Below are 23213 nucleotides of genomic sequence, written 5' to 3'. Positions count from 1 at the left end.
GGGGTATGTGTGTGTGTGTGTGTGTGTGAGGGTGTGGGGTATGTGTGTGTGTGTGTGTGTGTGAGGGGTGTGGGGTATGTATGTGTGTGTGTGGGGGGGGGGTGCCACAACATGAGAGTGGAAGCCAGAGGACAGTTTATAGGAATCGGTTCCCTCCTTCCACCCTGTGTGTGGGTCCTGGGGATTTCCCTCAGGTGTGTAGGCTTGCCAGGTGCCTCTAACCAGTGAGTCATCTTGCTGGCTCCCAGGTGATCCTTTGAGGCCTGTTCAGTGATCTCTGTAGCCTAAGCTCCATGGCAGAGTCATCAGTTTGCCTTTTTAAAAGGTTAGTGTAGTTCGCTCTCTACCATTTTTTACATCCCTTACTCTGCCTTCACTTTTTACTATGGGTTGGCCATCACTAAGTTGCTCAGGCAGGCCTTGAATTGCAGTCCCCTGCCTCAAGCCTCCCCAGTAGCTTAGGTTCCAGGCCCATGCCACTAGACCCAGCTAGTCAGTACACTCTGTCTTCCAGCTCCACCTGGCAGGGAATAACCAACATTATTACTCCATGAACACTGTTGCCAGTGGCTTCCTGGGAACAGCCCCAGGAAGGAAGTGTCCACGTGCACGTGTGTCCGTGTGTCTGTCCCAGCTCCTCTCCAGGCTATGGTACATTCAGAGAAGCTGAGAGAGAACATAACAATTAGAATGCATTAGAAGCAGGGCCCTTGGAGTTCTATGGGGTTAGGGATTCATACATGCTGGCCCTGGGAGAAGGAAAGGCAAGCTGGCCCTTACCCCCCCCTCACCGTAACACTTAGCCCCCTCAGCCCCTTGACCCCTCGTGTGGAATTCTTGAGACAGGACTCTTGCCACAGTGCTCACTCCTGTCTCTGTCTCCTTAGGTGGCAGTGTAGACAGTGTCTTGTCCCAGATCGCTGCTCAGAGGAAAAAAGCAGCTGGATTGTCTGAGCAGAAGCCCAGCCAGCGCTCCAGCCAGGGCTCCAGTCCTGTGGGGCCAGCGCCCGGCTCCAGCCCCACTGAGCGTCCAGCCTCCCTCGTGGGCAGTGGAGGTGACTCTTCCAGCAACAAGGTACTTGTTCTCTGGGTGCCTGTAGATTGTTCTCCCATGACTCATATGTGGAACCAGGGTGTGGCATTGGGGGAGCAACACAGTTGTAGCCACTCCTGAGCTTCCTGCAGAGGTCTGCATCTGCCCCCTGCAGGCCCGTGTTCACCCTCCTCTTTATCAGTGGGGCGGGGGGGGGGTTGTGGGGGATGCTGAAAGGGACCCACTTGCATGTGTCCATTGAGTCCCCCCCTTGCACACACTGTTCTCTGTTGAGAGCAGAGGGCTAACAGGGCTAGGGCAGGCTGCTTGACAGAACCTCGGCTCACTGAGCTACACTGCCAGCTCTTAGGTTTGCCTCTTAGCAGAAGTGTAGGAAATAGAATGTTTCTGCCCAGCTGTTACTGGCTCCACAACTTTCTGTTATCCCAGCTCTTCCACAGCAAAACCTTAAATTCAAATTCCTTTTATAATTTAGTTAAGAACTTATTTCTGTTATGTTCAGAATTATCTATGCAAAGGACAGTATAATTAAGCTTATTTTAGAGTTCAGCTGTAGACAAAAAAAAAAGTTCCTCCTGATATTTTGATGCATTTTCTTTATCAGATACAAAAAGTTATATAATTAGTGTATTTGTCTTTTCACATTTTCTACTTGGTTACTCACAGCTACTCATTAAAATAAGTCTACTAGCTGAGGGCTTTTGAAATAGTTTTCTCCTTTGTTGTCTAAAACATTCTCTTCTATTCTGATGGTTTATTAACCATGTTAAATATCATTTAGCTTTCTGTCATTGGTGTTCGAAATAGGCCTGTAAGTTATTAACTATTATCTCACTTGGCCATATCTGTCAACTATAACAACATACAACATACATATACTCTGATGAAAAGAAATTAGCTGTCAAGAATTGCACTCCAGGACAGTCATCAGAAGGATCCAGTTCCAAGGCCCTGACGCATGGTGTAGTAGACTCCCCACCCTACCCTACTGCCCTTGACTCTCAGGGTGGGGTCTGGGAAATCTGTTTCTGTGTCCTGACAGTATGTTCCCGCCAGGGCTCTTAGAAACCACTGCCCCAGTAAAAGGACACAGAAATGGTCTCTCTGTTGCGGGCTCTAGTGGTAAGTGAAGTGAGGATGTGCTTTTCAACGGCTCCCTTAGGAAGAATAGAAATAAGTCTTCAAAACTGGAGGCTCTGGATCTGGATTTTGTCCTTTGTTTTAAAGCAGGACGCTCACTGCTATGGTGAGCTATGTGTGGGGCTGGTTTCTGGCATATTCACTGATCATGGAAACCTGATTCACTGGGAAGGCTGAAAGGGTGAGTGGGGACAGGGAGGCCACCTCTGTGTCTCTGTAGGAGGTGTCAGCTGCCCCCTCCACCATAAAGCTAAGGTTCGTGCTTGGGGCATTGGTGACCAGTCACAACTGAATCTGGACTTCATTCCTGTCCCAGCATTAGAAGGTTTGGGGGTTTTGTTTTGTTTTTCTGTCATTTGAGGGTTTTCTAGGAATCTCCTATTACCGATGCATAGCTTGTCTCCACTGTAGTTCTGTCCCCTGCTGTAAGTGTGTCAAGGTCTGTTTCATGCCCTGGAGTGTGATCAGTTTTGGTGAGAGTCCCAATAGCCACTTAAGAAAAATGTGTGTTCTCTTGCTGCTGGGAAGGGCGACTCTTCCCAGGGTCACTGGTGCTGCTGGCTGGTAGTGTGGTCCATGTGCTCTATATCTTGATTCCCCAGCTCCATCAGTTCCCAGAGGAGTGGTAACATCTGTAATTGTATAGCAAGGGGTGAGTTATTTCTCTTTTCAGGTCTGTCATTTTCTGCCTCACTTACTTTAAAGTTCTACACACATTTGGGACTGTTTTATTTTTTGGTTTTGTTTTATTTTTGTTTTGAGGCAGGAACTCACTTTGTGGACCAGGCTGGCCCCAAACTCAGAGTTCCTCCTGCCTCTGCCTCCCAGTGCTGAGATTAAAGATGGGCACCACCATGCTTGGTGATTATTGTGTCTTAATAACCCCTCTATTATGATGTAGTGTCTCTCTGTCCCCTGAGATTGGGACAAGGTGAATATGGGTAACACTGTAAGGAAAAATGTAGCATCAGTAGTCCTCATAAATTCTGAAATCTTCCACACAGCCAAGTCCAGTGGTGGACAAAAGGAAACCCTTCCAGCTAATTGGGGTTCGTTATGCAAGTTGGGTTCAGCATTAGAAAGTCCGTGACTGTGACACAGCAGATAACAGAAGGAAGAAAGGATGCAGAAAAGCATTTAACAGCACTCAGAATCCAGGGCTGGAGAGATGGCTGCTCTTTCAGAGGTCCCAGATTTGAGTCTCAGCACCACAAGGTGACTCAGCCATCTGCAACTCCAGTCCAAGGAGATCATGTCCTCTTCTAGCTCTAGCATGCATGTGGTGTAGAGAAGCTAAAACACAAAGCAGCTATCAAAGGGATTTCCTGCATCCTGGTGTAAAATGAGTATAGTGGCATCACAGTTGCCAGTAAAGACCAAGCTCTCCCTGATGGGGAGCTAGGATGCTATCATACTGTGGGTGCTTACCGCTTACAACCTGTGCTGTGAGGGAAGTTTAAAAGGTGATAGAGTGGAAAGGAAGAAACCAAACTCCTTCTGCCTTTGGTATACCTGTCGGTTAGAAAACTATAAGGACTCTGTGCAGATGCTCAGGGCTAATAAACCAGTTTGGCAAGCTCAGAGTAGGAGTCCAGGGGCTGGGCTGCAGCTCAGAGAACACAAGGCCAATATATGAGGTCAGTTGCATTTTTTAATACTAATAGTAAACAAGTAGAATATTTTTTAAAGTTTGGCTTTATATTGTGGGTATGAGCTTTTTGTGTGCATTTGTGTATCTGTACCATGTGTGTTCACAGGTCCCCACAGAAGTCAGAAGAGGATGTTGTGCACCCCAGAATTGGTGTTACCAATAGGTCTGAGCTGCCATGTGGGTGCTGGGAACTGAACCTGGGTCCTCTGCAAGAGCAACAAGTGCTCTTAACCACTGAGCCATCTCTCTAACCCCAACAATTAGAATTTTTAATTTGACATTTTATAAATATCATTTGCATAAGTTTATATGAAAATGAAATGTGTTTAAATTTAGTAAAATGTGTTGAATCTGTAGGTTGAAAACTATGGAACACTGGTAAATCTCAGAAGCTAACTCTGTGAGGAGATGGAAGGCTCAGTGTTGTTTAGGTACAAACCCCACCCCTTCTGGTAGCAACAGAGTGGCACCCAAGTTCAGCCTTCCTGACCCTCATGCCAGTCTGCATCTCTGAGTCTCAGTTACAGGCATCCCAGTCCCAGCTAGATGTGCTGTTGAGTAGGTACCACTGTGTTCCAAGATACAGCATCCATTCTCATCCTCTCCACCCACTAGGTGATGGCTTCAATTTTTGTTTATGCCCTGTACAGAAACTGGACCCCAGCAAACGGCCTCCATCTGGAACTTCTGCTACCTCTAAAAGCACATCCCCTACCCTCACGCCCTCCCCCTCTCCCAAAGGCCATGCTGCAGAATCCTCAGTGTCTTCCTCATCATCCCATCGACAGTCTAAGAGCAGTGGGGGCTCCAGCAGTGGCACCATCACAGATGAGGGTGAGTCTCCAGAGGTCCCAATCCATACCTGTTCCTCCACCATGGTGACCTGGCAGCACAGGACCATGTGGTAGCAGCCAAGGTCTCACATCTCTTCCCCTCCCTGGTGGTAAGTGCAATGAAGTGGGATTTGAGCATAGGCTGTTTTGCTGATATGCATAGATGCCTGTAGAAGGCCCTTCCGAACCCAATTGCTCCGTCTCCCCATGAGTTGCACAAGTCAGAATTTACATTAGCATCTACACTTCCTAGTGATGGCGTGGGCTCTATTCAAACAACCTTAAGGAAAACACATTAATCGACTCATATGATGGAGATATTTGGAGCAAGCTTCAGGTGAGTGTGGACCCAGGGGCTTTGGGGATGCTTTCTCGTCATCTCGGCAGACCTTGGTGCTACCAAGCAGCTTCAAGCTTCTTTCGTATTTGTGCTGACTTTGCCAGCCAGCTGAAGGAGTCCTGCTCTCAGTGGGGCCAAGCAAAACCCAGGGTCCAGGTCACAGACTGCCCCACACATGATTCTCAGCATGCCGTAGCCACACTGATAGTCACTGCTAAGTGAATGAAGAAGGAGCCTGCTTTCTACCATCTCCTTTGAACTTATTTAGTACCTCAGGACCTTTGCACGTGCTGTTCACATACCCTGGATGCTGCCTAATGCTCTGTCCTCAGATATCTGCATAGCTTGTACTTTATTTATTGTCAAATGTCTCAAGGAATACCTGCCTTGGCCACCCTCTGTCAAACAACATCTTGTTCCATGTCATCCATCCACCCTGCTCTCTCCTTCCTTCCTGCCTTGGCTGTCAGCCTATGTGTTCTTCATCAGGTGTCTAGTCTAACAAGGCCTTCTTGAGCATGCCCTTGCATTTCTTCTAGTCCCAGACACTGCTCTGTGTCCTCCCCTTGTCCCACCTGGTCTGATGTCCACCTTTGTTCCCAAATCTAAGTCCTTCTGGCTTTGCTACCAGTGCATTGTGGGGCCCATGGGCTCCATGCATGTGAGTGCCCCTCCTCCCATCTGTCTGCAGTGCCTGACTGCTCTGGTGCCATTCTCAGACCAGCTGACTTCTGGCCTTAGCCATGGCATTGAGTGTGTGCTCTTGCACAGGTAGGGTTTGTTCCCAGTAACTGGAACTACCCAAGTCTGCTTCTTGTAGCTCTGAGACTATCAACAGAGGCCATTCTGGTCTTCACAGACTGATCTTGGCTTTCTAGAATGCTGAGAGCCTGCTGTGAGGGACAGTGTGGCTGAGTACACCTACCCTCAGTGACCAGGGATACAGCCAAGGTGGTATCTGTCTATGCTAGGACTGTGCTAGGGGGATCTTACTAATATCGTAGAGAAGTGTGAGACCCACTCCTGCTGTGTGTTACCCAATTCCAAAATGCTGTGGTTTGTTGTTGTTGTTGTTGTTGTTGTTGGTGGTGGTGTGTGTGTGTGTGTTTAATCCTCATCTCTTTCTCATAAAGATGAGCTGACTGGAATCCTCAAGAAGTTGTCACTTGAGAAGTACCAGCCCATCTTCGAGGAGCAAGAGGTAAGTTCCTGGGTGTCAGCTAAGCTAAGACCATTAAAACAAAGGCTTTATATGTATCTACTTGGGCCCATTGAGTCTAAGTCCTTCTCAATGGCATGGGACCTGAGTGGCACAGGGTCTGAGTTCTCCTCTGTGATGGAAGTCTGTACTGAGCACTTCTCTGTATTGAAAGCAGTTTTGTTATATGGGCTTCACACAAGCTCTGTGTGAATTTGAGTTTGAAAAGTGTCTAGGAACAGTGTCAGGGTCACCTACAAGCACTCAAAAACCACATTTCAACTGGGCATGGTGGCTCGTTCCTGCCATCCCAGTGCTCACATCACTGAGGCAGGAGGGTTACTACAAGTCCCTAGTCATCCTGGAAAACAGAGGACTGGGGGTAGGGTTGAGAGAGACAGAGCCTGTGAGCTAGGGGTGCTAGAGACGCTGAGGCTGAATTCAGAGTGACTGCCATTGGGCATAGGCTTTCCTCATAGGGGATGAAAATGACCCACAGCTGGGATGCAGTTCAGGTGTAGACTGTTTACCTAGCATGCCTGAAGTCCTGCCTTCAATTCCCAGCACTGCACCTACCAGGTGTGGTTGTGCAGACAACCCCAGCACCCAGGAAGTGGAGGCATGCACAACGTTCAAGGTCAGCCTGGGATACTAGAGAGCCTTTCTCCAGAAGGGATGCCCTGACATCAAGTGTGCTCATTCAGATACATACTTTAAACACAGCTGTATTTGGTGAATTGTAGAGTAGGTGGGTTGTACATCAATACAATTTTAATACAATTCACTGTATTAGCCCAATAAAAGCCCTGAGGCCGCCAGCCCTGGGCTGTGATCACTGGTTTAGGAGTCTGCTGACAGCTTGGCACGTGACAAGTGTCTTGAGTGCTGTCACTCATGATCCCCACCAAGCTTGCGATTCGACAAAAGCTCTAGAGACAGATGTGTGTGCCGCCCTCTTCCTCCATTTTCTTCCTGTCACGTCCTGTCTGTCTCCTTGACCTTTGAAACTTCCACAGAGCTTTCCTCTTTTCCAAGAACTGCTTCCCAACCCTTGGCTGCTGCCTGCTCTTCATTGACGTAGCCATAGAATGTCTCAGAGTGTACCTCGCTTCTGTGTCATGAGGTGTGTAACCCTCATCCCCAAAGTTGTGCATCTCCCGGAGCTCCAACCGTCACACCCACACCCTGTGGGCAGGATGGGGCGCACAGGACTGGGTTTGTTGGGTGTGGGACCTGGGTTCCCGACTGCTGCTGTCCCGCATGCGGGGTGGTGGGATGTCTTTACCAGGCTCACTTTGTACGTCTCTCCTGGGGCAGAGGCCTATCAGTATTTCTCCTAGAGCAGGACCATTTCTTAACACCCAGGCAGGCTGGCAGGGAGGGCTGGCAGCATGTCACCTGCACAGAAGAGCACAGTTGCACATACCTCTGCTGGTGCCTCTGCCTTAGTTCCCTGTGGCCTTTCTCTCCTCTCTGCCCCTGCTTATCCCTCACTCTGCCTTTCCCCAGTGTGCACGCCTCTTGTCCTGTGGGAGGGAATGCGGTGAGTATTCCCATGCAGCCTGTTTGCTGTGCAGGGTCCAGTACTGCCATGCGCAGTCACGCGGGGATTCCCTTCCTAGTGGCAGGACATTGAGTCCTTCAGATCCCTGTCCCCAAGATGTCCCTCTGTTCGTTCTCAATCTTCCCACAATGCCTCTGTTGGAAAGCCGAGGGCTAGGGCTGTGAACAGTGAGCCATCTTTAAGTATCAGGCCAGACTTAGAAGGAGTGCATCATAACAGGTTCTCATAACGGTCCCTCCTGTGACACACGTGTAGTGGGGGAGAGTGTCCCACAGACAATGGCAGACCCTTCTCTTCCCAGGTGGACATGGAAGCCTTCCTCACACTTACCGACGGCGACCTGCAGGAGCTGGGTATTAAGACGGATGGCTCTCGGCAGCAGATTCTGGCCGCCATCTCTGAGCTGAATGCAGGCAAGGTACTGTGTTTTAGCTTCGTCCTCACCTTGTTCAAACGCTGAAGACCACCAAGATCTTCATGATGGCCCCTCTGGGTCTCCTCTGGCAGGTGACAGAGGTGGCCTGCTTGCACACTCCTCATGACTGAGAAACTGCCTCCCCATGCACCCTTTTCCCTTTGCAGCCCCTCCAGCTTACATACAGACTTCCTTGGGTGGTTTCAATCTCAAGGGGTGGGTATTGCCTTTGACAGCACTGTGGGATGAGAACCCTGGGATCAGACTACTTGTGGGTGGAATCTCAGGGCAAGGCATTGCTTCTCTGGGCCTCTCTGCCCTGTCCTGTCCATAGCATGGGAACTAGGGCTGTTGCATGAGCTAAGGTTCCTAGCAGAGCCCCTGGCACCCAAGGCTGTCACATACTATCGGTACTATGTCCCACGTTAATGCCTAATGTCCCGTCTCATCACTTCACAAGTGAATGTCAGCAGTGCACACTCCAGGCACACACCGTGTGGAGACTAACCCTGCCTGCTGTCGGGCTGTTGCCTCCACCCTCTGCCTCTTTCTCATCAAGTGCTGGCTCAGCAGCTACGATGCTTGCTTATCTGCTGTTTCTCTTGCTCCTTGCTTCACGGCCTCCGACTTGTGGAGAAGTAGCAGTATGTCAGGGTAATGTGGACTCTGCCTTTTTCTTGATGGTTTGGCTTTTCCCAGGCTGTGCTGCACTGTGAGGTGAGGCAGGAGCGTGGCCAGACTTCTAGTTCCTTCTCTGCCCTGGGGAGTGTGCTCTACAGCAGTGAGTGGATGAGCAGTGCCCACAGCAAAGAAATGTTCATGCCACCTTTATCATCTGCAAGCCATCAGCAAACACGACCTAGTCAGCCCTCATAGAGGCCAGAGTCTGCACAGCTGTCTGGCAAGGGAGTAGAGACTCCCAGACTGGACTACATGTGGCCTCTGTGCTGGGCATCTGAGGCAGGATCTGAACTCAAGACTTCTAGCCTCCCCCTCTTCCTCTCTGCTGTATAACTAGGCCTGGGCCAATGCCTGTTGTTGCTTGTGTCAGGTGACCCTTTATAAGTGAGCACCACGCAGGCACTGCATGGCTGGCATTGTCCGCGTCTTTCCTGTTGGTGTCCCTGAAAGTGTCCCACTTGGGCAATGGGTAGGTGATAGAGTCCAGCTCAGAGGCAGGCAGCAGACCCTGATTTCCTCGACACCAGCGAGACTCCTGTTACCCTCTCAAATGTGGAGACTGAGGAGGTAGAGGCAGGCTGGAGGCATGTGTCCATGGTTAGGAAGGGTGTCAGCTAGGGAACAGAAGCCCTTGGCTAGTCCCTAATGGTAGCCAAACCCTCATTGAAGGCTTTGAAGCACTGACTTGCTCATAGTAAAAAAATGTGTTGTCCTGGGTACCATGACAACATGTGCCACTAAGACCAGCACTATGCTGAGAAACTCGTCTCATGCACACACAGTCACATACACACACTCACATACACTCACACACACACACTGCAGGAGGAATGTGTGCAGGGTCATACAGTAAGAGGCAGAGACTGGCTTGAACTTGGTGTGACCATGTCTCAGCAGTGTCACTAAAGAACAGGCGCACACGGAGGAGGGTGGGCACGAGATGCCCTGTCCTTTATGTAGAGTGTGATCTGGGCAGGCAGGGTCTGGAGAGACCTTCCTGGGGAAGTGGAAATGGGGAGCAGACCTGATGGGAGGCACTGGATAAGGCGGTTGAAGGCAGAAATGGACTAGGCCAAGGGGAACATATGTGTAGGGAACACTCATGGCGGGGGGCAGAGGACATAGGCAGAGGCTGGGGTGATGGGGTGACCCACGTGAAGGAGAGCAGGATCTTGAAAAGGGGCAAAGTGTTGGCAGAGGTTGGGGTTTCTACCTTCCTCCTAGCCAAAGAGGATAACAGGAAAGTCAGTGACAAGTTCAGGGAGAGAACCAGAGAAGGTTCTGAACATGGATGGGGAGGACAGGCAGGGAATGTGCACTTGAGGAGGTGGCATTGAGATGGCAGGTGGCTAATGCCCCTGTGGTCTCCCCTACCCTGTGTAGCCATGGGCTCCTTGGCTTAGGGAGACAAATAGAAAGGTGTGCCGACCTCAAGAAAGGTGACTGTCTCAACAGTTGATGATGGGATAGCAACCAGCACCCCACAGGCCTTTCTCAAAACTGCAGAACGGAACCTTCTGTTTTCTCCAATGTTGACAGCTTCCTGCTCCCTGGTTAGCACAGGCCCTGTGTTCTGTTCTGAGGAAGGCAGCAGCCCACCCGAGTCACTGCCTGAGGAAGACCCTGTTGCCCCAGGGATAAATGGCACAGGCACAGTCCACTGGGAAGGGGCAGTGCCACAGTGTCCTAGAAGAAGGCATAATGGGAGAAATTTAACATGAAAATGTGGTCTTTACTGCACTCCCCGTTCTCGCCCTTGTTCTGAGCAAGACATAGCAGCTGGAGCATGACTCCTGGAGCCGGATGCAATTCTCAGATCCCGGCCTGCAGTGCTGGACCTGGCTGCTCAGGCCAGGCCCTGCCTGTCTCTATTTGGAGGGCCCAGCTCCACACTGAGGCTGAGTGTGAACTTATTTTGACAATCAGGCTTTTCTTTTGACACCCAGCTCAGTCAAAAGGATACCCACCACAGTTACCCAGGATGCTGAGAATGCTCTTGGGAATTTTGTTTTTTGTTTTTTAAGATGGAGCCTTGCTATAAAATCCAAGTTTGCCTTGAACTTAGGGTCCTCCAACCTCAGCCTGCTGAGTGCTAGGATGATAGGAAAATACATCCCTATGTTCTGCAGAATTCTTACTGATATAAATATACATAGATTTACTAAAATTGTTTTTTAAAATCCATGCTTGTTTATATGGCTGCCCACTTGTGGATGCAGCAGATAGGTCTCTCTGTATGAAGGCTTCCCAGTGTCCTCAAGATAAATATCTACAACTCTAAGAGCCAGACGCACAGTACATGCATGTCATCCAGAATTTCTTTCCAGAAAGGACCATGGACACCCTACTAGCTGTGGTTATAAGTTCCAGTTCCTTGGAAGCCATGTCAGCATTGAGCACTACTGGTTTGCTTTTTTTTTTTTTAAAGGTGTGTGTGTGTGTGTGTGTGTGTGTGTGTGTGTATGTGTGTGTGTGTGCATGCTTCTGTGTCTATTAATGTTACAGAGTACATGTGGAGGTCACAGACAACTTGTAGGAATCAATTTCAGCTTCCACCTTGTGGGTCCTGTGGATTGAACTTGGTCTTAGGGGAAAGTGTGTTAACACACTGAACCGTCTCGATGGTCCCTTTGGTTTGGTATCTAGTCATCATGTGTTTGGAGGCCCAAACTTGCACTTGGTTTTAATTTGCATTTCTTGAGCTACTAGAGGAATCAGAGCCATTACCTACATGTACCAGTCATTTGCTTTCTTTCTGGGAATGTGTGTCACTGCCATCCTGTGATGATGGTTTGGCTGTCTGGTGTTTTCTTGAGGTGAGGAGACAGAACTCTGGGCCTGGATGTCCCTGACCTATTGCTTAAGGAGTTGAGGCTAAAACGATGCTTAAAATAAAATCACATGTCCCCTGCCACCTTGGCAGGTTGCATTATCCCATTTTACAGATACTGCTCAGGGGAACGAGGCCTGCTCTGGATGCCACCACTTGTCACGGGTAGCCTTGCTTCTGGTTCCTTTGCTCACATCTGGTGCTTGGCCCATACTCTGCAGCCCTCAGCTTGGTTCCCATACACCCCTGTTAATACTAACGGTTTTTAAGGTCATCTGTGAGGTTGACATAAAGGGCAGTTCTTATTATCCTGTCAGCACAGGAGGTCCCCACCCTAGGATCGGGAAAAGGACACTTGTGGATGGTGGGAGTTCATGAAATGAAGGCAAAGAATCTTTGAAATCTGGCCTTATCTATGGGCACTTTCACAGAGAACAATCTGTTGAAGATAATGCCCCTCCCCCTTTTTAGACAGGGACTTACTATGTAACCCTGGCTATACTGGAACTTGCTCTGTAGACCAGGTTGCCCTTGACTTACAGAGATCCTCCTGCCTCTGTCTCGAAAGTGCTGGGATTAAAGGTGTGAGCTACCATGCCCAGCTGATAATGCACTTGTAACTTGCTTTACATTTGACCATGTCCATTCATAATTTAGAACATACGGTCTAACAGACAGTGATATCCCCTGGTCAGGACCTCCCTGCTGCCATGCAGTCTCATGATGCAACCTATCTCTGAGCTACTGTCCTTGACCCACTTACTGATGAGGAAACTGAGGCCCAGAGAGGTAGAGAGGCAAATGGGAGAACCGGGCTATTGGATTGTAGTCCATGTTTAACCCGTGTGTGTCTATTGCTGCTTCTCACCTGAGCATTGGGGCAGGGGCCTCTCCTAGATTGGGGAAACAGCCACCTCTGCCTTTCCCCACATCAAACTTGGGGACTAAGGACTTTATTGTAGGGATCCCATTGCATTCCTGAGGTTGGGCATATGAGGAGCCCTCCCCAGGAGCCAGGTAGGGCCCCCAGACATACCTCAGCTAAGACAAGACCCCTGTACCCTGGGGTCTCCCTTCAGCAGCTGCCATTGTGGGCACTGGGAACTTCTGGCTCAGTCTGGTTTTCCTGAACTTGATACTCTGGCAATTAGGTAGTTGTTTCCCTCTAGAACACTCGGGGTTTTCAAGTGCGCGCTGAGCCACAACCACAGATCTAACAGGACCTGTGTGTTTCTGTTCTGTCCACAGGGGCGTGAGAGGCAGATTCTACAGGAAACCATTCACAACTTCCACTCTTCCTTTGAGAGCAGTGCCAGCAACACCAGGGCCCCTGGCAACAGTCCCTGTACGTGAGCCTCTTTGTTGTGACCATCAGTGTGAATGCCCTGAGCATCAACACCCTTTCACACAGCCAGGGTCATGATGCTGCCCCAAACTGCCACTTTATGTCTTGGCCCATTCACTGTCCTCTCCACGAGAACAGCCCTGGTGTTACTGTCCAGGATGCCTGTGTGTAGAGACTGAGTCTCTCAACATTCCATTTGCATGCTCCTGGTTGGTAGCGGGGTTCACACAGTGACTCAGGGGCCCCCCTATTTACTGCTGGTGATGTACTATCCCCAGGACTTTTCGTCTTTGTTTCTGGTAGACAGAAAGACACAATGGAAGTGACAGACACAGCTTCTTCCTAAATGTCATCACATGACTGACTCTACCTGGTTGCAAAGCAGGCTGGGAAATGTAGTTCCTGCAGTAGTTTAAGGAACACTAACCACAGATAGGGATGTGAATGTTTTGGTAAGCCCTGCCTATTAACTCTTGCTGTAAAACTTCCAGCTGTAGTGGGAATGAGGCTTAGTTGGTTAGAGTGCTTGTTTAGCATGCAAAAAGGCCCAGGTTCAATCCCCAGCTCCACATAAATAATGTAGTGACGCATGCCTGTAATCTTAACAGTCAGGGAGGTAAGGCAGGAGGATCAGAAGTTGGAAGTATTCATTGGCTATGTAATGAATTAGTGGCCAGCCTTGGATACATGAGGCCATATGTTATAGAACGACTTCTCTCGTTGGTGGCCCCGGTCATCCAGTCGAGGCCTTTCTTGGTGTCCTTTCATACACACAGTTCTTGTATGTCACCACAGTAGCTCTGCACACAAGCAGCAAGTGTCAGCATACAGAGTGCTTTCCTCTGTTGCAAAGGCTCTCAACCCACTGTGTGGCCCCCTCCTCCTTTGTGACCTTTGCCTTCCCTACCTGCAGAGTAGAGAGCTAGGAAAATGGTGCTCTGGGCTCCATGAAGCCGTCCAGAGTCAGACACAGCTCTCTGCACTGGCACACAGCTGGAGACTGAGGTACTGCGTTGTGATAGGGACTTGGGGGTTTAATCCCAGCACTTGGGGGACAGAGAAAACAGATCTCCAAGAGTTCAAGGCCAGCCTGATCTACAGAACAAGTTTCGGAACAGCCAGGGCTATACAGAGAAGTCCTGTTTCGAAAAACCAAAAGAGAAAAGAAAGGGTTTTGGACCTCAGAAGTCTGTCAAATGGAAACTTTGGGGTTTCTTCTCTACCTTGTTAATGCTGTGCCCCTCGAGTTAGTTGACCTGTGTGTTCTCTTCTGCATCCTATTAAGGGAGAGCCTGGCTTTCAGACCCACTCTATTTTTATGCTGGGTGCTTGGCACTAAAGGGAAGCTGGAGCTTGTCTGGAGAATCGTGATGGGCAGGAAAACCTGTGAGCAGGTAGTCTCAGCCTCCGCAACAGCAAGAAAGAGTCAGCTCCGTACTGTGGACTTGGGGCCAGGGGTTGGGGCAGCCGCACAGCTGGCCAGGGTAAGAGAGGTGTTTGAGCCCTCAGGAGGCGCCCAGCAGACAGCGGATTCCTTGGAAGTCAGATCTTTCCTATGAGCTGTGCTGGGCCATCTCTTATCTGTCCCTCCATCCTGACTATCCCTCCATCTGGCCACCACACTGGTCAGAGTCTTGTGTTTTCTAATGGCTCAGCAGGTCCCGTGAGTCTCTTACCCTCCTATCCCCTGCTTACTGAAACTGTATGAGGTTCCTGTAAACTATTCTTTAAGGGGTGGTTCTCAGCCTTCCTAATGCTGTGACCATTTAATATAGACCCTCATGTTGTGACCACCACCATAAAATTAATAATGTTGTTACTTCACAACTGTAATTTTGCTACTGTTATGAATCATAATGTAAATATTTTAGGAGACAGAGGTTTGGCAAAAGAGTTGGGACCACGGGTTGAGAACTACTGCCCTAAGGGGGCATGCTTGCTAAGTTCCTGTTAATGTGCCCATGCTCCTTGGCATGGCCATTTGTCCTCCACACTGATTAACGTCGCACTGTACATGAGGAAGTAGAGCCAGGAGGCAGAAAGCAGCCCTCCAGTTACTCCACCCTGACGTAGCAGAGCTAAGTGTAAGTCAGAGCAGGTGGCCTCTGTGTGCAGGCCTTGCCTGTCCTGTCCACCACTGCTGTTAGATGCAGCAGTCTCCTTGCTGTTGCAGATGACCAGTGTCCTCAGAGGTTACCCTTGGCTGAGGTTCAGACCCCCAGCATTAGAGTCTGAGGCTACACGTGTGCTGCCCCATCTTGCATACTTACATGATTGGCATGGCTCTCAGGTAGGACACCTGTGAGACAGGTGCTATGCTAGAGCTGGCTTCTGTAGAACAGGCGTCTGGGAGCTCATCTGAGGGCTGGACCACAGGATTGATGCGAGTCAGGCTCTGGATGACACTTGAATGGTTCTGAACCCTTTTCTCCCAGGCAGTGTGTTGATTGGCAAGACTTCCGGCATCCTTTCTGGGCCATCACCATCTCTTCTGGGGACACTTCTCTGCTCATGGTTGTTCCTAGACCTCCACAAGAAGTGTGTCCCTTGCTCTATGACTTCCAGTAATTCCCAGAATGTGCCCCCTTGGAACACTAGTCCCATGAGATGTTAGGTTTTGACAGGAGGGTTTGTGAAAGTTGGGTCAGGTTCTGTATCAGGAAGGTTTGGCAAACAATAGTCAAAGCCAAGATGGAATATAGTCCTTGCAGTGAGGCATCTCAGTTTCTTTATTGTGCAGGGTTGCTTCATGGGAACAAAGAGCTTGTGCCATTTCTCATGGTGGCTTTTATAAGGTGTTCTTGAGAGACCAGGGTCTCTTGAACACCACTAAGAAAGCCCTGCTTCCTCTGGAACAGTGACAGCCGCAAGCTACAAGGGACACTCAGTCTGAGAGGCTGGAGTTCTTGGGGATAACCTGTGTTCTCCCTAGCCCTGCAGAAGTGGCCTGCTTATCAGTAGGGCATCAGGTTAAGGAAGTTCCCTGACTCAGCTGGCAGGAACCCTGGTCAGTAGGCTTTTTGTCCACTGCAAAGTGGGAGGCATTGCTGTCCAGCATCCTGCTGGAATGTTCTGGTTACCTCTTTCCAACCTACACCATTCCAAGAAGGCCAGCAGAATTTGTAAGGACAAAGTTTCCTTTCTTATCCTTTCATTCTTGGGGCATTTACAGATCATCTGCCCCACACCAGACCCACTTCTTTCTGAGACCACAGAAAGACACTGTGGCCCTTGACATGCCAGACAGTGGGAGCCAGGGCAGGATGTATGATAATGTGTGTGGTGAGCCAAGGGCTCGGTCATCAGTGAGATCCAGGTTCCGTCTGGGTGGCCTCAGAGGCCAGGAGCTGATCCTTAGGGCAGGTGTGGACATGGCACAGTCGGGGGTGGGGGATGGGGAAAGTGGCAGCAGGTACCCTGCCTGGGTTATGTCCATGGAATATGTCCACCATGTCACTTATCACCTCACTTCCCTCCTTTTTGAAGTGAGTGGAAGCTCTAGAAAGATACTGCATGTAGAGTGGACCCAGCTCTAGTTTAGCTACCGTCCACTGAGTAATGCTGCTTCATCTCCCAAGCCTCAATTTTCCTTTTGGTGTTACCAGAGAACAGCTGTCCCAAGGTGCCAAAATCAGATGGAGGCCAGACAGCCCCCTTGCCCTGGAGCTGTGTAGATGGTAGGAATCTTGAAGATGGTTGCATCTTTTAAATGTATTTCTTCCCCTCCTCCCTGTTTCTTCTGTCCATCTACAACAATGACATAAGCCATGGCCGGATGGGTAAGGCCAGAAGAAGCAGTGTCTTGCAAGAGGTAACTGCAGTTTTGATGGTTCTGCTGGCACCGGAGCCCTGAGGCATTGAGGGATGAACAGAGTCGTTGTCCTTGCATTGGGTCTGCCCCTGGGTTATTTCTTCACTGTGACTCACAGCAAGTAGACAGGAAGACAGCTGACAAGCCAAACCATCAGAGCTGATGCAGCATGCAGGGGCCTGGGAAGCTCCCTCTCTGCTGATGCTTTGGACAGACCTGAAAAAGCGCAGGCAAAGATGGAGGTCGCATGGCTACAGATATAAACCCTAACCTCTACATCCAAGTAGGTGCTGCCTTCAAGGCCTGGGACCCGTCCAGGAAAGATGTTACATACTGGTGAAACCCTGCAGAAGGTGCGGTGAAGCATCCACTGTGGCAAGTCACCAGTGGGTCCTATTCAACACGTGAGGCAGCCCAGTGCTGTCCCTAGTGAAGCTGGTGCCAATTCTGCAGGCTGCCAGGGAAGGAGTGCCAAGACCCTTGGGAGTTTCACACTTGCTTTCCAGTCACGTCCAGAAGAGTGGCCAGGCTCCCCCTGCTCTCAGGGCACTGCTCTGCGGGAACAGACTTGGACACACCATGGTCGCAGCACTGAGAGCACAAATGGACAGTGAGCTGAAGGTGCAGGAGGGCGCTGTGGGTGAAGAGCCGTACAGGAGAGCACCAAATCCACTTTACTGTCTCCAGCTACTCCTGCCCACTGGAGTGGAGCCACCACCTTAGAGCAGGGCCCTGTTTCCTACAGAAGCCTCCCCCTACCCCGCTGCCGCCCACAAGACCAGTAGACACAGCCCCAGCCATCTTCATTGGGATACCCTGGTGGCTGGGCTAGGCTGTGACTTTGTTCCAAGCCACACTAGAGAGGTTGCAGCCAATGGTCGGAGATGACAGTTCCATTTTGGTTCAGCCCTGCAGTTGGTTTCCATTTTCTTCACACCAGACTCACGTTATTTCCACATAGACTTGATTCTTGGGAAGATTTTGCTTGCCCAGCAGCATATATTAAAAATGGGGATGTGTCTCCTGTCTCCTGTTCTTCGGGGCATAGCCTGCTGCTGGGGTACCCGCCTGTGCAGCTGGAGTGTACTGCAGGGTGTTTGTGTACCGCCTTACCCCATCTCCACAGTAACCCTTTTGAGGCAGCTGGAACCTTTCATTCCTGCCTGTTTGGTGACTGTGACACACTGACAGTAACCAGCTTTATGAAGGTCAAACCCAGCTAACGAGGGACACTGGTTTGAATGCAGGTCTCACCTCAGAGTCCATCTTCCTGAAGTCTGGCTGCCTGTCAGCAATGAGTAACCCAGCCAGCAACCAAACAAATGACACTTAGTCATTCCTTCTTGTAGTTTTACAGTGGGGAGGGAGTGCAAAATGCTATAAATAAGCTTGGAGGTTCTCCTTGTTTCTATAAAGAATTGTGCCTCACTCAGCCTTGGTCCTGGTGCCTCAGCCACCTGGAGCATAGGCAAACAGAAGGTGGAGTCTAGGTATGTGGGGGACTGCGGAGCCTGTGGACAGGGCAACTCCCATGAGAAAGGACACTCAGGGAAGGAGCACCCCCCAGGTAGGCACAGAAGTTCCCTGCGAGCTCAGCTAAGAGGGGGATTCCAACTACTAGAGGATGGGCTGGCAGATGATTCCCAATGTCAGTAGCGTGTGGAGGTGACAGGAATAGGTGCCCATTAGCAAGCTAACCTGACACCAAGTCTCCAGTTATACTAGTCTTGACACTGATAAGTGCCCCCTGCTTTGGGAAGTGATGATAGCTTCAGTTTTCTTTCTGAAATCCAAATCTCAAAAATCACTCCTGAGGCCCTTTTGAGGCCTTATACCCCACCCCCACCCCATAACCATGAAAAACTAGGAATCAGGAGAGAGCCTTCAGTTAAGTTAAACAGTGTCCACCTAGCCAGGCTGGGATGAAAGTCACTGGTAGAGTGTTTGCCTCTAGGTTTGCAAGGCTGGGAATCAAGCCCAGAACCCGGAAGTATAAATGCAATGTATATCTAACCCAGAAGTTGCCTTCCTCCGCCTATTTCTAAAAGGATTGGAACTCGTGTTCAAACGAGACCTCACTATCATAACAGGTGAGAGGTGGAGGTGCCTAGTGTCTCGGTTCCTTTTGTTGCTGCTGACAAACGCATATTGAGGTGGAAAGGGTTCATCTGGCTCACTGTTTCATGTTACAGGCCATCTTGGCAGGGCAGTCCTGGAAGCCAGACCGGAGCTTGAGGGAGGCGGTCACAACTAGTCAGTAGAACCAGGACGTGTGCTCAGCTCTCCTTTCCATGCTCCAAGACCAAGCTTATGGAACAGTGGTGCCCACATTCATTGTGGGTCTTCCCGAGGGCCACCCTAATCTAAGCAGTCCCTCCCCAGGTTACTGTAGATGCTGTCACGTCTACAGTCACCATCACACCAGGTGTGTGTCAGTGTATGAATGTGGTCCTTCTGTGGAAAGGAATGCCACTCAATTAACTAATGTGTTGACCAGGAGAAACCAGAGACTGGAACGGGATGGAAGACCACAGAGTCTCTGCAGTGGCAGATCCAGAGAGGTAGGAAGCATGGTGGTGGTGGTGGTGGTGGTGGTGGTAAGGCTGGAGTGGGCGGGGAGTGTGATTGCTGACAGGGAGGGTCCCTTAGAGGCCATGGGAGCAGCAGGGTGACTGCTGCTGTGTTCTAGACCTCTGGTCACAGTGCTGAGTTTTGCTTCCCGCCTTAGTAGCAGTAGATGGAAAGAGACGCTCATGGTCCTGTTGTCCAGTGGCCTCCCACCCCACCTTCAAGTCAGTCTTGTCCACTGCTCTGTCCTCTGTGAGGGGTCTGTACCAGATCTACGTCATTATCTCCCTTATACACAGCCGGCTTTTCAGAGGGGCCTAGGTATACTGAGACTCCCAACCCAGTGTCCCCAAAGCCCTGCACAGCAAATGCTTCGGAACTGGCTAGTGGGACCCCTTCCTGAGGTGGGAGTGCCCCCTGGGGCAGAGTCACCATGCTTCACACCCTCTCATTTCTCCAGTTCTCAGCTAATTCACTTGCTGCTCGTCCAGTAGAGCAGATGAAGGTGGGGCTCAGAGCTAGTCACAGGCATGGTCAACACTCCTTCTGGATATTCTCAGCCATTGTTCAGCCGCTGAGACCCAGCCTGGGGACTCCATAGTCCCTCACATACCTTTCAGTCCCCTCTGTTTCTCTCTTGCCACCCGGTGCCACTTCCCTGTCTGCAAGTGTCCGTTCAAAGGCTGGAGGCCAGTGCCTTAATTAGGGTCACTATTGTTGTGATGAAACACCACGACCAAAGAAACTTACACTTCCTGGGCGTAGTCAATCACTGAAGGAAGTCAGAGCAGGAACCTGGAGGCAGGAGCTGATGCAGAGGCCATGGAGGGGTGCTGCTTACTGGCTTCCTCCTCAAGACTTATTCAGCCTGCTTTCTTAGAGTACCAAGGACCACCGGCCCAGGGATGACATCATCAGTCACTAAGAAAATGCCATATAGGCTTGTCTGCTTACAACCCAATCTTCTGGAGGCATTTTCAATTGAGATTACCTCTTCTCGAGTGACTATAGTTTTATCAAGTTGACATAAAGCTAAACCAAACAGCCATTCTGCACTGGTAGAGTCTGCCTCATAGAACCCACATAGAATAAGGGGGGGCTACATCATGCAGCATAGGGAACCAGTGGTAAGGGCCCAGAGGTGGGGGGCTCTGTGAATGAAGCTATTGGACAAGCTGACTTTACTGTGTCCTTAGGGATTGTGGGAGCTGGGATGCAGGCTCATCTGCTGAGGCCTGAGCATCGTCAGAGAGGCACTAGGGAAGCCCCGGGAGCCAAGCCAAGTCCTTGCCTTGCTTGTCATCTTCTAGAATAATGACAATCCTGGCTCAAGAGGCAGGTGTGGAGCTTAACTGGCAGTCTGAGGACTCATCACAAGGAAAGCACTCCCTGGCACCGGAGCTCCTGGTCAATTTTTTTTCTGTCATGTGGGGGTCAAGCCACATGAACTACTCATCAGCCACTTGGCATCACCACATTGACCACCACAGAGCTGGGGACAGGCAAAAGAGCTGGTTATGGGATGTACCAGCCAGACTGATTGCAAGAATGAATAGAAAATATTTGTTAATTGGATAGCAATTAACTTAATGCACATAATTCAGTTTGCAAACCACAGTCATACAGAATACAGAGCAAAGAAAACTGGCAGAAAGAGCGGCACCAGGTGCTGACTGTCAGTTCCACTCCAGCCCCCCTTCTGTCATGAGCTTAAATGTGTCCTTTGGCATTCCCGAGAAAGGATGACTTTTTAAAAAGTAAATTTTGTTTCAAAAGATTTGGCCAAGTCATTATCAGTGAGTATGTTTTTGCCATGAAAGATATAGCCTGTTGACATCTTCCATCCTCTACTGAGTGTCCCAAGGCCAGGCACAATTGCTGCCAAAGCCCCATGGGGTCCCGGGGTGTGCAGAACCTAGGCAGCAGCCTCAGGGGCCCTTCTTACAATCTTATACCTGGAGGAATATTCCACACCAGCTTCTGCCCACACTCCTAGAGTCCCGAAGCTTCTGGAGTTTTCTACAAATATGGCCATGCCTCTCTGTACAATGAACACTTGCACAGTGCTTAGCTACAGTCCTGCTACATAAAGTAGGGTCTACTCCCCAGGTCATTCACAAGTGAAATCCTTACAAGAATGTCAGGGAGGCGCATGTCCATTGCATCTTAAGAAGTTGTGCACTGTTCTTATAGAAAATATACACGTATGCTGTTACAGGCATGTCCAACCTGCAGCCTGCAATCTGCATGTATCACATAGCTGTGTACCCAACATGTCTGTAGATGACAGTATCATGCTGCAGTGTCAAGTTGGACACCTCTCAGACTTTCACAAATCAGGTTCCACAAGCAGAATGATCCACCACTGGGTAATTATGGTCAATCTTAGGTCTTCTTCAAATCCAGTTACCATATACCATGTTTACATATGCGATCTCCCCACCCTTTCAGAGGCATTATTATTATTACCATTTTGCAGATCAAGCGAGGTTCAGAGAAGTTAACTTGGTAAAGATGCCACACCTTGATTTTAGCCCAACTTACAAATAAAATTGGCCGCTTAGGAACTGAGGAATTGTAAGCACAGTGGAGGGTTGCTAGGGTCTGTTCATCCCACCCAAGGCCCTGGTTGGAGTCCTACTGACTTCAATGAGGGCAAGTGGAAGAGGTCAAACATCTTTGGAGCCTGGGTTTCCCTGAACAAAGCAGAGATAGCAGATGCTTGCTCCGTGGCAAGGCTGCAGTGAGAAGTGAGGTCATAAACGCTGGAGTGTGGTGTCAGCTGTGAAGTGCAAGGCAACACAGTCGTTAATGGCTTCATTCTCCTGGGCCCCCCAACACTATGGTGGAAGAGGAAGAAGCTTGGAGAATGAGGAAGTTGCAGTAGGTGGAACTTCAGGGTTGCCATGGGAACCAGAGCTCTGAGGCTGATCAAGGCAGGAAATACCATCTGGCTTTAAACACCAAAAATGCCTCCGCTTATACCGGACTTCTTTCTGTAAACAGCAAAATTAACAGCATCCTTGGCTGCCATGTCAGCCCAGAGCGAGCAGGAGATGGCTTGTTGTTCACTTGCTGTCCGTGGTCAGATCTAGACAGAGCCCCTCAGGAGATTCTCATTCACCCGCTGTCACATGCGGAGACTAAGTCACTCAGTAACCCTGAGCTGAAATGGGAGAAAGCCTCCGTCTGAACTCCAACCCTTTCGCAGGCTTTGCAAACCTGAGGGGGAACAAAAGTGCCGGGGCAGCAGCCGTGGGGAAAACGAGGGTCTCAGCTAGCTAGCCCCAAGCTGGAACAATGCCGAGGAAACACGGGGTGGCACCCGCCCAAGGTCACAGCAGGCCAATGGCACGACAGAGGCACATTTTCATTGCATTCACTGTGACTTTTCCTCAGCACACCCGCCTTTGCTATTGCCCTAGCCTTGCAGCTTGCTCCCTGGGAAACACACTAGGCTTGGGACTGCTCTGGCTCCCACAGGCTCGAGGCAGAGTGTTTCCTGAGTCTACCTCTCCCAGGGATCCAGCAAGGGGAAATTCAGCACATGGGTCACACACTAAAATGAACTGGGGTGCAGTTTTCAAACAACAGGGCTGTGTCCTTAAAGCTTTCAACATCTAGGGCAGCAACATCCTCTTTTATGACAGATCCTCAGGCTGAGCGCTCGTAGGGATGATGACTTTTTATCACAGGGACTTCCAGGAACTGCATACGCAGAGAGAACACATGGGAGTGTGGACTCAGGGTAGCTGGCTGTGCTGTGCAGCCTTGCTTGCCCTC

The 23213-nt window shown here is 50.0% G+C and overlaps 1 protein-coding gene across 1 annotated transcript in view; it reads left to right on the top strand.

Annotated features, from left to right (window-relative positions):
• Anks6 (ankyrin repeat and sterile alpha motif domain containing 6) overlaps positions 1–17883 on the top strand; it is a 39255-nt gene extending 21372 nt beyond the window's left edge. The window contains exons 12-17 of the mRNA XM_051187616.1: positions 888–1075; positions 4496–4679; positions 6152–6219; positions 8082–8198; positions 12955–13051; positions 16817–17883. Coding sequence (XP_051043573.1) covers positions 888–1075; positions 4496–4679; positions 6152–6219; positions 8082–8198; positions 12955–13051; positions 16817–16866 — 704 coding nt within the window. The 3' untranslated portion in view covers positions 16867–17883. The remainder of the gene's footprint in view (positions 1–887; positions 1076–4495; positions 4680–6151; positions 6220–8081; positions 8199–12954; positions 13052–16816) is intronic.
• The last annotated feature ends 5330 nt before the right edge of the window (positions 17884–23213 follow it).

This window comes from Phodopus roborovskii, unplaced genomic scaffold (assembly GCF_943737965.1).
Source record: "Phodopus roborovskii unplaced genomic scaffold, PHOROB, whole genome shotgun sequence".
NCBI classification, from domain to species: domain Eukaryota; kingdom Metazoa; phylum Chordata; class Mammalia; order Rodentia; family Cricetidae; genus Phodopus; species Phodopus roborovskii.
Note: the sequence above shows the minus strand (reverse complement) of the source record. Positions and strands in the feature narration are given on the sequence as shown.